Here is a 15126-nt window from a genome sequence, read left to right on the forward strand (position 1 = left end):
TGAGGCTGATAATTTTTCTGTGTTTGAATACTAATAGCTTGTTCTATTTCATAAGTTGTTCAAGTTCTTTGACTATTTCTTGGATGTCTGTTGTACGAGCTCTTTAAATAATCAAGATGTTTACTAAAATGATACCTTGTGGAAAGAAAACAGATTAAACATTAGCATTCCACGCTGACAACGTTTTCTCCTCCCGTCTCGTGGGACACAGCTATAGATTCATTTTCTGTTACTTTGCTTGGGTTGCCACGCTTTGCACCTGGAGTAGTTTTAGAATCATTCAGGAAAGCGAACCAATAAAAAGCTGCAATAAACTCTCTCCTGACTAATGAAAATAAATGCATGAATCAGAGTTTCCATTTCCTGCTGGGATAAAAGTGTACCTATTGTCTGAAGATAATAAAATAGTGTTGGTTTTACTATTGCCAGGCCATCGAATTAAATTCAAAGACACAAAGATAACTTTGTGGAGCAGCACGGCAAAGCGCCCAATTTCCTCTTTTTCCAACTTAGGTCATTATTTGCCTAAGTTCGCCAGCTTCGTAGATGTGCTTCCTGTCACGGGCCACTTTTGATAAATCTTGTGAGGTCCCATAAATCAGATGGAATCTGAGTAGCACATGCTGGTACTGCTTTAGGTGGAAGAAATAGGATTTCTTTACAGCAAAAGGATCCAGAAGAAACCAGCACGCCAACTTGTTCTGGATACATTACATCTAGCTTGTTCTGGATATGTTACAATGATGAAAACTGATGGCTGAATCTTTTAAATGCCAAAAAATATGCATTTTAGGTCATGCACTTGCTAGGAGCACATAAAAACCAGTGTTACAGGCATTTCGATCATGTACACCTCCGAGAGCACAGTTACCTGGATACTTGCACACTGGTCTGTCAACTATACTGCTGTGTAGACAGGTAGACAGGATAGCAAGTGGGAGAGTCATCTTCTGGTACTAATAATTCAGAGTCTCCTGTGAAGCACCGGCCACTCACAAGTCTGAAACTAGAAGAGCTGGGGGTATCTGGAAGACCTAAGGTCCACCTGTCCAGTTTGGGGCACCTGGAAGTGGTTTTAAGTGTTGAAACAGTGAGGCCAGGAATGTAGGCATCCGGAGCTCTGTGCCTTATCAACCAAGCCGGCTGAGAAATTGCCTTGTGGTTATTCTCACCCAGAATCAGAATAAAGGGCTCAGTGTGAAGTTGGGATAGTACAGCTTCTTGGTTTAATACTTTACAGATTTTTGGAACCAAATGGACCCTGAAGTGAAAAGTTGCCTTTTTTTTTTTTTTTTTTTTTTTTGCTGACCTTGTTGGACGGCTAATACTGTTTCTGGGAAATAAGAGAAACAAGCGGCTCATTGTTGGCAGGAGCTGAGAGAGACACAAGAAGGGCGCGAGACGTGTCTGCAGCCCTTTTTTCCTCTTCATTGTATCGTGACTGAGTCAAGGCTGGACTGTGGCTGGATTTGTCTTTCTACCTCTATAGACATGTGTTTTCCATCAGACAGGGCTGCGTGACACCTGACATTGGCCAGTTCACATGAGTTAAGCCATGTACGGCCCATAAACAGAGAGGAAAAGACCCACAGCTGCACTCAGACACCCTTGACGCTGAAATATTTTTGAAGCTTGATGTGGCTGGGGCTGCACATATGTCAGAAACGATTTACACCTGTATGTTTTGGCTTCTTCCTGTTGCATATCATTACTTTCCAAAATCTGCTGTGGCCAGAAGGTCTAGTGTTACCTGATGGCAGCACCTTTTCTTGTTTAAACCTTCCTGAATTATGAAATGTAACTTTTCAAAGTTATCTGATTTGTAATTTTTTTTTTTTTTTTTTTTTTTTAAATACTGAAGAAGCGGGGCTCCTGGGTGGCTCAGTCGGTTAAGCGTCTGACTTCAGCTCGGGTCATTATCTCGTGGTCTGTGGGTTGGAGTCCCGTGTTGGGCTCTGTGCTGACAGTTCGGAGCCTGGAGCCTGCCTCGGATTATGTGTCTCCCTCTCTCTCTGCTCCTCCCCTTCTCATGCTCTTTTTCTTTTTCTCAAAGATAAATAAATATTAAAAAAAAAAAAAAGACTGAGGAAGAAAGCCTTATATCACTTTCTGTAAAACCAGATCATGCAAACATGTGATTCATGTTGATTTCATCATTTTGTAGTAAATAAATTACATTAGTCTACATTAGGCTTTTTCATGAAATCAGGAAAAGATAGGGAAAAGGAAACACATCCTTGTCACTGAATTTATTTTTGATTTAATGTTCTATTTATTTTTGAGAGAGAGAGAGAGAGAGAGTGTGAGTAGGGGAGGGGCAGAGAGAGAGAGGGAGACTCAGAATCCGAGGCAGGCTCCAGGCTCTGAGCTGTCAGCACAGAGCCCGACGTTGGGCTCCAACTCACAAACCTTGAGATCATGACCTGAGCCGAAGTTGGAAGCTTAACCGACAGAGCCCCCCAGGCGCCCCTCCTTGTCACTGAATTTAAATCGGTACGTACTTTTTGGTTATTGAAGGTGAGCAGCACAGGCCAGCGAGTGGTGATCAGTGCAACTGATGCCAGCCATGGCATTCTAGCATATTCTGTGGGCTGCCTAGGTGTGTCCCAGTCTGTGCCTATGATTTGTGCGGAGTCATTTATCCTTCCAAGGATCATCTCTAAAATGAGTGAATTGGCCTACGCCAGTGGTTTTAAATTGTGTCCCAAGGTTCCATGCCAGGATTTTAGGGGGATGTGAGTGAGCAGAAGCTAAGCTTTGTTAGTATCTGGACTCCAAAAGCTGTGTCTGTTCAACAGATTTTTAAAATTGGTTTGATATTGTCATACGAGAGCTGAGAAGTGCCTGTGGGAAAAGCAGAGTGAAAGCAGGATCAAGATGATTTAGAGAAGATAGTCAAAAGCGCTGCCATTTAAGTGCTCCTTTACCCACTGGCACCAGGTCAGGATCTAGGCTTGCTTTGAATTGAACCCCTGCACATGAGGGTTGCCTCTGCTTCATGTCCTACATTGGCTCTGAGGAAGGATCTTATTGCTAAAGAAACGTTTGAGAACCTGGTCTACATGAACTCAGGTCCCTTCAGCTTGAACTTCTTTAAAAAAAAATTTTTTTTTTAATGCTTATTCATTTTTGAGAGACAGAGAGAGACAGAGTGCAAGCGGGAGAGGAGCAGAGAGAGAGGGAGACACAGAATCTGAAACAGGCTCCAGGCTCTGAGCTGTCAGCACAGAGCCTGATGCGGGGCTCAAACCCACAAACCACGAGCTCATGACCTGAGCCAAAGTCAGTTGCTTAACCGACTGAGCCACCCAGGCACCCCCCTTCATCTTGAACTTCTATGGTGATGGTACAAAATAGGGTGAATACATGGCCCCACCAGTAATGAGCATTGTGGAAAAAGTGAGTTTGTAAACCACTAATGATAAAACAGAGCAAAATGAAATGGACGCTGAGCAGAGAACTATGCTCTGGAAGTAAAGAGAAAACAGTGACAAAAATCAAGCACTCGTTATTAAATATTCACTTGTAAAATTATGGGAGTAATGGTTACTACCAATTTCTGACCCATAAACCCTGAAACTTAGTATAGTATTTAATGTCTGTGCATCAGTAAGGCATATCTGAAGTACACTAAATTATTTTTGTTCTGTTTCTATAAAGAAAGTCCATATCATTGGTGTTGGTTCCAAGGGGTAAGTGGAGACTTGTCTCCTTCTTCAGGTCTTACTTATAAAGAGCACAAATCCAGCTCTCAGGAAGATGAGAATTGGTTCAAATCACAGAAGAGAATAGCTCAGTGTTTCTTAAAGGAGCTTTTCTTCAGCATGTATGGCCCAACCAAGAATCCAACAGGAAAGATTTCCTGACTTTCAGACTTAATCAAGTGCATGCTTATGAGTGATGCAATGCAGTGTCATAAATAGTGCTTGATTTCCTTAAAAAGTTACAGACCAAGTGGAGGAGTGATATTTCCTCTCTGATTATCAGATAGATAATGTGGATGCAAAAGGACAGTCAGCTAGTTGTAATCCATGGAGGACACAGTGAGAGCTAGTCTGGACGGACTGCCTGGCTGTGGTTCTAAATATCAAATGGTTACTTCATACTGGCATTAGTTCCTTTGTAAGGAAACACATTAGAGTGGAAACTGGAAACTTTGGAGGTTCTACTACCATGAGTTAGCTCTGGGGCCATGACAGTCACAGCCTAGGGTGACCAACGACCCCATCTGCCTGGGCTCTCCCAGATGTAGCCCTGATATCCTGTGTTGCAGGAAACCCCTCAGTCTCTTGTAAGATCAGGACAGTTGGTTGCCCTTTGTGACAGACCTCAGTTCCAGCATTTGCAGAGTAGGGACAGAAAATGAAGTGATGATAGAGCTTTCCATTCGAAGGGTCACGATTCAGGAGCCCTTGTGATACCCTCTTGTAGGGTAGTTACGTGTTTGGAAGGTACTTCTCATGCAATTTATATAAACTTACTAGCCCAGACATCAAACTGAGGAGGTTTCCTGGATCCCAGATCAAGTGTGTATTTGAGTATTTCCTATTCACCTGCTTTGAGGAAACTGCCCCCAGGTATTCAAAGCTCTAAGTCAGCCTCTTTGAAGCTCTCCCCTCTCTCAAGGAAAGATGTTTGAAGGATTCTTTGGAACATTTAATGTTATTTTATCACAGAAGCAAGTAAAAAAAAAAACCTCTAAAAAAATAGGTTATTTTTGAATATATGGAAGTAAAGTTAATGCAGTAAGGTTTTGCTCACCACCTGTGAAAACTGATACACAAGTTAAACCATCTTTGCAATTTTCCTGTTAAATCAGCCTTTGCTTATGGAGAACTTAAGCAGATATTCTGGCAGTCTTTTCTAACCCTTGTTTTCCCTGTGTTTTGCTTTTCTTTGTTTTTTACATTACTTTGTATCATGAACAGTAGTAGGTGACCCTAGGCAAGTAACACCACTTTGTTCAACACTCACCAGGCTGCTGTGTTCCTGTCTCTGGCTCCACGTCCTACACATCTGCTTAGTTGACTGTAAAGGGCTTAGCACATAGTAAGAACTTAATAAATATTAATTCATCTTCAGTTCAAATTCAACACACTGCCAAGACATCTGCTAAGTTGCAGTGGACCAGCATTTCCCAGTATTCCTGCTCTGGAGAACGCTAGACTTCCAAGTTTGAGAAGTGCTGCATTTTATATCTTCTTCTTGGAAAGTCTCACTGTCTGTTAGAACCTTAAAGGCTCTGAGGAATCCTGCAATAAAATGAACTCTTTTAACTTTATGTAGCCCAACATTTCCCAATCTTATTTGACCATGGAACACCTCTGGAAGCAACTATTATTATTATTATTATTATTATTATTATTATTATTTTAATTCTAGCCTAATATCTATTTGCTCCCATAGAACACACTATAGACCATGTTTTTTTTTTTTTTTTGGAGTATTTATCCATTTTTTAATATACCCTATAAAAATTGTCCATTTTTATATACTCTATAAAAATGAATTAATAGTATTGAAGAGACAATGTCCTGCACAGTCCCTGGTATTTACTAAAGATGTGCTTACTACACACACACACACACACACACACACATACACACACACACACACACACACAGGTTTTTTTTTAGAATAATTTCAGGTTTACAGAAAAATTGAAAAGATGGAGTTCCCATATATACTCTCATTCAGTTTCCCATATTATTAACATCTTATATTAGTATGCTACATTTGTTGTAATTGATGAACTGGTGTTGATACATTATCATTAACTAAAATCCATACTTACTCAGATTTCCTTAGTTTTTACATAATATCTTTTTCTGTTCCAGGGTCCTGTACAGAATACCACATTACCTTTACTTGTCCTGTCTCCTTACATTGTTCTTGGCCATGATAGTTTCTTAGACTCTCCTTTTTTTGATTACCTTGATAGCTTTGAGGAGTACTGCTTAGGAATTTTGAGGATTCCCCTCTGTTGGAATTTGATACTTTTCTCTGATTAGACTTGAGATGATGGGCTTTGGGGAGGAAGTGCTGTTTTTGTCACATCTTATTGGGGCTCCTGCTATCACTATGTCTTATCATTATTGAGGTGACCTTGATCATCTGGCTGATAGATAAGAGTTCTCCACTGTAAAGTTACTATCCCCCTCTGCCCATTCAATACTGTACTCTTTGGGAGGGGGTCACTATACACAAACCGCCGCTAGGGAGCAGGAGTTTTGCTTCCCCTCCTTGAGGACAGTGTATTTACATTAAATCAGGAGATTTGTCTTTTCTCCCTCCATATATTTATGTATTCAGCCTTGTGTTTATATGAGTGTGAACTCATGGGTATTACATTTTTATGGAACTAATGAACCACAGTCATCAACATGTGACACTTTCTCCATTGTTGATAGAACACAGTTCTATCACAGATCAAACACAGTTGTGGAGTAGGTGCTGGGGTGCTCCCCAAATCCTAGGGTGCTTGGGGAGGCCTTCTCCCTCACTTAAATGGAATTGTGCCTCTGACATGTTGACAGAACCATGTGTTTTAAAGGTTCAACTTAAGGGGTGCCTGGGTGGTTCAGTCTGTTGAGCATCCTACTTCGGCTCAGGTCATGATCTCGCGGTTTGTGAGTTTGAGCCCTGCATCAGGCTCTGTGCTGACAACTTGGAGCCTGGAGCCAGCTTCAGATTTTGTGTCTCCCTCTCTCTCTGCCTCTTCTTTGCTCACACTCTGTTTCTCTCACTCTCAAAAATAAATACACGTTAAAAATAAACATAAAACATAAAATAAATAAAAATAAAAAATAAATAAACATTAAAAAATATAATAAAGGTTTCCAAGTGCCAGGTATGGTGACCCCTCAGCTGCGAAGTTTGTCAGAAGGAAAAAGAAGGCTGAGAATGAGGTGAGAAATGTATACGTAGCTACAGACTTTCCTCTTTTCCCTCCCCAGACGCACAAGTGAATTGGGGAGGAAGACTTGAAGGGAATAAAGTAATTTCTGTGTCTTTCTAGGTCTTTGGCTTTCAGCACACTGTTGTCCTTTCCATAATCTACTCAGAGCCAGCTCCATCCAGGCCTGTGATGAATTTTGTAGTTGAACCTAACCCCTTAACGTTTTGTTTTCTTCACTTGGCATTGTGTGTGTATGTGTGTGTGTGTGTGTGTGTGTGTGACCAAAGCCTATTTTTAAAATGAGGGAAGCAAGCCCAGGACACAGAATGGCAAGTCACTGAACCTCTTCGAGGCCAAAAAGACGTTTGTCAAACATTCCAGGAGGCGCACTGGGCAGCCTCTGATTCACTGGCCTCCCTCGTAGTCTGCAGCTCCTGGCTTGGAGACGCCGCCAAAGCACTTTATGGGCTATTGCTTTCTATTCCCTTGTGCTGTAAAAGGCAAAAGTTCAGGGGTGAAGCCTTTCCCTTCTTTTTTTTTTTTTTTTTTTTTTTTACATATTTGTTTCTTAGGTAGCAAATGATACGTGGGCTTAGAACTGAGTTCAGGAACCTTCCTCCTTGAGCCTACTCTTGGATCTTTGTAGAAGTGACCAAATGTTTTTGCTGGAACAGTCCAGAGGGCTCACCAGCGTACAATGCCCTCAGCAGCATTAACCAAAGGGTTATATCCAACGTGGATACTCAACCCCTGCCACACCCCATTCCCATGTTGACTGTTTATTTCACCAAGGACACAGTCATTGAATTAAAAGGGTGTTTGGAGCTCAGATGCTGTGGAGTTTGTTTTACTCTGTGTTTTCTTTTATACTAAATGATAGCAGTGAAATGTTTCTGGCCACATAGCTACAGAGCATGGTTATATTGATTTCCAAAAACAGAAGAGAAAGCCAATTATTGAAGGAGGGAGGAAAAAAGAAGAGATGAAAACAATGAAAAAGATAAATGTGGATTTAAAATTAAATTCTGACGCTTGGAAGGAAAAAAAATAGACGTCTCTGCTTTAGTTTTCATGCATTCCTACTTCAATGGAGAAATCTTCTGTTTGGGTTATTCCTTTCTGTGGGGACTGGCAAAAGTCTAGAGCTGATGAGGTCTTGAGCTTTTTTGAGGCATTTAGTGGCAGTCTGCCCTTAACTGGTTTGGCCTCAGAAACTGTATTTTGGATACTCTGCCCCCCTCCTTTTTTTTTTAACTGAACTATTGTTCTCTCCCTAAAATGTTCTGGAATATTATCCCAAGATGTGTTCTATTCATTGCAGATTTACATGTTTTGCCTTCTCGTGCTCTCCTGAGGTCCTCCCCTCTGCTTATCTTTGTCTTCTTTTGCCCCCATTTTCTCAGAATAGCTAGCAAAAGCAGTGGTGTTAAAGAACCTCAACCATCAGTAACATTCATGAGCTGCAAGCTCAGAGAAGGTTAATAGTTCGAAATCAATTGACTAGATGGAGCAGAGTGGCAGGCTGAATCATGGGCACCTCGGTGGACCCAGGATACCTGGCTTCTAGGCCCCTGACCATTTTATGACCTTGACCAAGTCCACTCTTCCTTTGGGTGCTGGTTTCTGTCTTCTGTACAAGGAGGAGCTGTACCAGGTGATCTCTCAGCTTTGATGATCTTGATAATATTCTTAAGCCTTATTTGTTGCTTATCAGATAATTTGGGGGTTATCTCCTTGAGCTCCATCAAGAAAATACTGAGTTTGATGCATACGTGACCACGTTTTTATTTTATGGTTTTACTTTTATATTTTTTTGTTTTATATAAGTAATAAATGCACATAGGAAAATTACAAAATGGTACAGAGGAAGAAAAGGAAGATCTCCTCCCATCTCTGACCCTTGTTTTCCTCTCCAGAGGCACCCACCAGTCTCTTGTGTATCCTCCTAGAGAGATTTGCTGTGTATGTATAATATGCTCTCTAGGGGTGGCTCAGTCGGTTAAGTGTCCGACTTTGGCTCAGGTCATGATATTGCGGTTCACAGGTTTGAGCCCCGTGCCGGACTCTGTGCTGACAGCTCAGAGCCTGCAGCCTGCTTGGGATTCTTTGTTCCCTCTCTCTCTGCCTCTCCCCCATGTGCACCCTGTCTCTCTCTCTCTCTCTCTCTCTCTCTCTCTCTCTCTCTCTCTCTCTCTCAAAAATAAATAAACATTTTAAAAAACAGGCTCTCCCTTTCTAACTGCAAGCAATAGCATGCTCATGCATATAGTTCTATCCCTTCAATTTTTTCCCCCCTCGGAACAGTGTTTCCTCTATGTTGTTCATTTAAGTACCCACAGAACTCCCTCATTCTCTGGAATAGTTCTGTAGAATTCCTCTGAATAGATGGATCATCATCTCCCTTTGGTGGATAGAATTTGTAGTCTTTTGCTATGATAGACAGTACTGTGGTGAATCTTCTCATACACAATCCTGTTGGTGTGTGTGCTTGACCTTGAATACAAACTCTTGTCTAAGTTCCCCTCTTGTCCCGTCACTATAGTTAATAACTGGAGATGTGTAGTCTGCATAATCAAATCTAAATTAAGTGGAAGAAAGCAACATCTCCCCCGTTCCTCCCTATTGATGTCTCTGTGAGGTCTGGTGTTTGGAAGACGAGCCAGGGTGTGGTCCTCGAAGAGCTCTCCCAAGTCTTCACCTCCCCCAGATAAGGAGGCAGACGCTAATAAAATCTGCCGAGCAGCCTTTGGTTCTGTGTGCAGTTGAGAAACAGTCCATTGTGAATGAACTCGGGGCAGTCTTTGAACACTGACAGGGCAGTTTTCCCGAATCACTGAAGATGGTCTCGTTCCAATGTCCTATCATTAACTTACCGGACCCCAGTCACTTTTAAAAATTAATAACCTCTGTACTGCCAACCAACAACCTAGCTTTTTTAACCTTCTTTCTCCTAGTCTGGGGATTTCTGATTGGAAATACTCAATTCACAGATTTCTCTTTTTTGTCTATAGCAGTTATGGCAGAAAAAAATAGGAGCATACTTTCTCAGAAGTTCAGAAATGACTGTCCCTGGAAATAATCACTGTTCTTCCATCTAAGCTTCCTTCTGGCCTGAAAGAAGTCTTATGGATTAAGCCTTTCCGGATATCTGGACTTTGTCTCACTTTAATCTGTATTTTAAGAGCACTTTCCCCCTGTGATACAGTGTGTGCACAATCCCTGACCCCTTACCCAGGCCTTCTAGTAGAGTTTGTAAAATGCTCTAACAGTTTCTAGAATTTCATTCGAGAAATGAAACACTCGTCCCCATTATTTTGCATCCATTGTGGCTGTGCTTCTTTTCTCTTCTCCAACCGAGAACATAAGAAATTGCCAGCTGGTTCCATTCATTCATCCCACGGTTTTACTGCGTTTCCCTGTGTGCCAGGAATGGTGCCAGAAGGTGAGATTTCTTTATGGTGAGCTCAGTTTAGAAAGGGAAGCCTGCACCTGATTAGGCAGAGTACTCCACAAGCATCCTTACCTCCCCTTCAGGAGCTCGTTAGCCCCTGTCCTCATCAGCAGACAGTTGTCCATCTTTCCGGACCTTCCTCGAACCCTTCCCGTTTGTAACGCAGACAGCTCTGGGCCCAGGGCCCTGTGTTGATGACCCTGCTGTTTCAGTGCGAACTTGCTTGCCATTGAAGGCAAACCGTGGTTAGCAGGCTGTCCTCAGTTTCAAGCAGCTGTTACCGTTCTTCACTGTAAGGTGTGGCAGAGGGTGGCCAAGGATGGTTGGAAGATCAGGTAAGACAGGACATCAGGAGGCCTCCACGTTGACTCTGGTTCTACCTGCTGCTAACCAGAGCACAGCCCTTTACCTCTCCTAGGTTTCAATCTCTTCCACAAACTAAAGCGATGGACTAGATAATTTCTAAAAATCCTGACAAAGTCGAACACTAGCATTCCACAGCTCCACATATAAATTCACCTCATTTCTTCACACATTCCTTCCAACAGCCTGTTAATTCCTGTGAGGGCAGGAGCTATTTATCCAACGACAAGCCCAGTGCCTGGCACACAGGAAATGCAATAAAGATTTGAGTGGGTTATAAATAAAATTTTAAAAAAAGAATGTTTTTACCCTACCTCTACCCCATCCGGAGGAAGTTCCTGCCGTGGAATTAATTGTTGCACGAGGAAACCAATTTGTCTCCAGAAAATCTGTGTTGGTATCTTTCAAGTGTGTGTGTGTGTGTGTGTGTGTGTGTGTGTGTGTGTGTGATCTGCATATACATTTAATATATGGTTGATTAGGCTACTTTAAAATTCATTTAAGAAAAGTTAGTTATAAAATATGTTTCTATGTGATGTCCATATAGCAAACCAAAGACCTAAAATATTTAACCTTTAGAGTTTAAACAAAATATGTCTAGGCACCTGGGTGGCTCAGCTGGTTAAGCATCCGACTCTTGATCTCAGATCAGGTCATGATCTCATTGGCTCATGAGTTTGAGCCCTGCATCAGGCTCTGCACTGACAACATGGAGCTTGCTTGGAATTTCTCTCTCTCTCTCTCTCTCTCTCTCTCTCTCTCTCTCTCTCCCCCCCCTCTCTGCCCCTCCCCTGCTCACTCACACTCTCTCTCTCAAAATAAATGAATAAACTTAAAGATACCAATAATTTTCTTTTTTAAAGATAATGATCCCAAATGTAGCAAAAATCAGGAGTTTTTCCTCAGAAATGAAGTATATAAAACTCTATGTTGTTTTGGTTTCTAATCTAACAGCAAATAGAAACCAAAAGCATGGTTTTCTTTATTATAGGATATTGCCTAGGCAGAAGTTAAGCACATTTAACTGGTAAATTGTTTTAAGGAAAACTAGCACTTTTTAAAAATAATTTTTTTGTATGTGGGAATGCCAATTATAGAATTTATTGAAGGATTTTAAAATTATTTTTAAAATTTTTTTAATGTTTCTTTATTTTTGGGAGAGAGAGTGAGACACAGGGTAGGAGAGGGGGACACAGAATCCAAAGTGGGCTCCAGGCTCTGAGCTGTCTGGACAGAGCCTGATGCAGGGCTCAAACTCACAAATCATGAGATCATAATCTGAGCCAAAGTTGGATGCTCAACCAACTGAGCCACCCAGGTGCCCCCGGGGGTACCCTTTGCGAACAAAGCATCAGCAGTCTCCTGCTTCTGTGTAGGTCCCTAGTCTAGGCGCTTTGTTTTACGTCTTTGCTTGTGAATAACTCATCCATCCTAGATATTATTGTCCACCATTGTGTATCTGTAATCTCATGTCCTTCCTAGCTCTGCTGTAAGCATGGAGGTTGTCTGAGAAAGTGCACACACACCCAGATGTCCTACTGAAAATTAAATCATATGTTGTGGTAACCTTTTGTGGAATTTACTTTTGACCACTATGTTCTTAAAGGCTTAAAATATGCTCTAGACACGGGGAAGGTGTGAAATAATTTTTAACAGGGCACAAATGCTGAGTTAATTGAGTCAGGAGTAGGGCCAGTATCTGAGCCTCCATGAATTGAATTAAGGTAGTAATTACTTAAACATTAATGATTAACAAGAAAGTACTTTGGAAGGAATCTCAGGAATCTACACTTCAAAGCACAGAGCATTCTGATGGGCTCTTTTTGATAAGGTATTATAGGCCCTGTTCATTAATCTCTTGCACGTTCTCTCTTATAGTGATGAATCACCAGCACCAACAGCAAATGGCATCCACTACCCTGAGCCAGCAGAACCACCCTACTCAGAATCCGCCAGCAGGGCTCATGAGCATGCCCAATGCATTGACCACTCAACAGCAGCAGCAGCAGAAGCTTCGGCTTCAGAGGATCCAGATGGAGAGAGAGAGGATTAGAATGCGCCAAGAGGAGCTCATGAGGCAGGTATGGCCTTCTGTGGTGCCTGCTGGAGGCTCCGTGATCTTTGGTGCCAAGGCTGGAGGGTAGGTGGCTGCTAGCCTTCAGGGTAAATCTTTCTCTAGAAGCATTAAAGGCCCAAAGCCTACTCCAAACCGTATGAGTAGAACCCAGTTTTTTCTCCCAGCATCTACCTGCATTGTCTTTGTAGCCAAACATATGAGTACAAGGACTAGAGGTGTTAGCATGCTGCCTTTGAGTTGTACTGCTAATCGTTACAAGGAAAGGAAGACTGTGTTCCAATTATCTATTGCTGTGTAACATATTATCCCAAAACACAGTGGCTTAACAATAGCCATGTTGTTATATCCACAATTTTGTAGGTCAGGAATCTGAGCAGATCTCAGCATGTAGAATTCTGCTGTACATAGTGTTGACAAAGGCCGCCTAGTGCTATTCAACTGGTGGGGGGGTTGGTCTGGAGGGTCCAAGATGGCTTTACTCAAGTGCATGGCATCATGATGAAGATAGCTGGAAGACTGGGCTTGGTTGGGACTAAAACCTGGAGCATCTAAATATGGCATCTCTAGCTAGCAAGGCAGTCTGACTAGTAGGACATATTGCATAGCAGTGTGGGTCTCCCAAAGAGAATGTTCCAAGAAACAAGAAGTAAAGCTGCCAACGTCTTACGGTCTGGTTCTGAAAACTGTCACCAAGTCACTTCTGCCATATGCTCTTGGTCAGAGAAATCACAGATTTGTCCTAGATTAAAGCAGATAGTAGAAGGGGATGTTCCATGGACAAAATGACAAAGAATTTGCAACCGTCTTTGGTTTACCATGGAGCACAAAAAAGAATTAGGGAAAATTGAGGGAGAATGAGAAGGAAAATGTTTGCATATGGGCTCTGATAGAGTGGGTATTGATCAGGCACCTTTGTGCCATACTCCATTCATTCATTCTTCATTCAGTTAGTCAGTCAGTCACTCAATCAGCGGATAGAATGTTGCTGTGTGTTCTCTACGGGTCAGGGTCAATGCAGCATTTCAGAAAATGAATAAAAGACAATCTCTGAAGGCACCCACAGTTTTCTGCCTCCTTGGTTGCTTGGTCTGTGCAAGAACAGAATTATTTCTTCTGTGTTGTAAACTAATATAGCCTATGTTTTTAGGTCTCACAAATCTTGCTGGCTACATTTTAGGGAAGAAAGCTTCCGTTTATTGTTCTAATTCTTCAGACTTTCCTTTTTGACTCACATGAAGCAAGATACATGGGTGGCTTCCTTTCACTCGTTTAAGGAAATGAGTAGTTTTAACTGTTCCAGAGAGCTTTCTTGCAAATGTTGTGGGGATATCATGGTAAACACAACTTTTTCTTTTAGTTACATCTCAGACTTTAAAAAATATACATTGACATCTATAAATGAATAATGTATTTCTCATGAAATAAATTCGAGGATGAAAGTATGTATACTGTGTGAAGTTTTAAAAACATGGTGAATTAAAATAATTCTTTAGACATGACCTTTGAAAATGAGGGCAATGAATATAAATTATGTTTTGTTCTTCGGTAGAACTATCCTCTGAATTTGAGGAATACAACTTCATAATATAACTACAGTTGTGCCTCTTTCCCTGAGGATTTACATCTGAATTTTCATGGTTATTTCAGGGTAACAGTTGTTTATACTGTTTTTAGATATACAGTATCATGTTTCTTAGCAGGAAGTAATTGTATTATTTTTTTGTCTTAGGATAATAATCCCATTTGGGATATTTTTTCTATTTTATAATATAGACCAAATTAAACAGTATTATAGTAGCATTTATAAGCTTTCTCTTAGTTTTACATTTAAATAAGCTTTAGTGAGTTTTTTCTTCTTCCACAAAGCTATCACCATTCTGCAAAGAACTGCTTGTTTCTCAGTTTCTGCCGCTTTCTGTGTTTCTCTTTCTCTTGCCCCACCTCTTTCTTTCCCACAGAAAGTATTTCTGCAAAGGGGTGGGGAAGAGTGCCCCAAATTGTTTCCTTTATTCCAACCATAGGTGCCTTTGAACCAGAACGTAGTATTGATGGTTCGTATTACAGAAATGCCAACCAAGTTCATTAAATACTGATCCCTTGAGGCTGTGGGACTAGGAGCATTTTGCTGCATCATATTGTGCAATTCTCCTGTACAGCACAGTGGGGAGAAACGTCCAGATTTGCTCATGGAGGCTCACATAGTTCACACTGTGTGTGTGTGTGTGTGTGTGTGTGTGTGTGTGTGTGTGTTGTAGTGAGGAGGAGGAAAGGAGATGGAATGGATGGTTCTGATGTCTTTTTATTTTTATTATGGAATACAGGAAAAAAGGCCTAAAG

At 41.4% G+C, this 15126-nt stretch overlaps 1 protein-coding gene across 1 annotated transcript in view; it reads left to right on the forward strand.

Annotated features, from left to right (window-relative positions):
• The window catches only part of WWTR1 (WW domain containing transcription regulator 1), a 136340-nt gene that overhangs the window by 98063 nt on the left and 23151 nt on the right, over positions 1–15126 (forward strand). The window contains exon 4 of the mRNA XM_011286170.4: positions 12591–12793. Coding sequence (XP_011284472.1) covers positions 12591–12793 — 203 coding nt within the window. The remainder of the gene's footprint in view (positions 1–12590; positions 12794–15126) is intronic.

Source organism: Felis catus, chromosome C2, assembly GCF_018350175.1.
Source record: "Felis catus isolate Fca126 chromosome C2, F.catus_Fca126_mat1.0, whole genome shotgun sequence".
NCBI lineage: Eukaryota > Metazoa > Chordata > Mammalia > Carnivora > Felidae > Felis > Felis catus.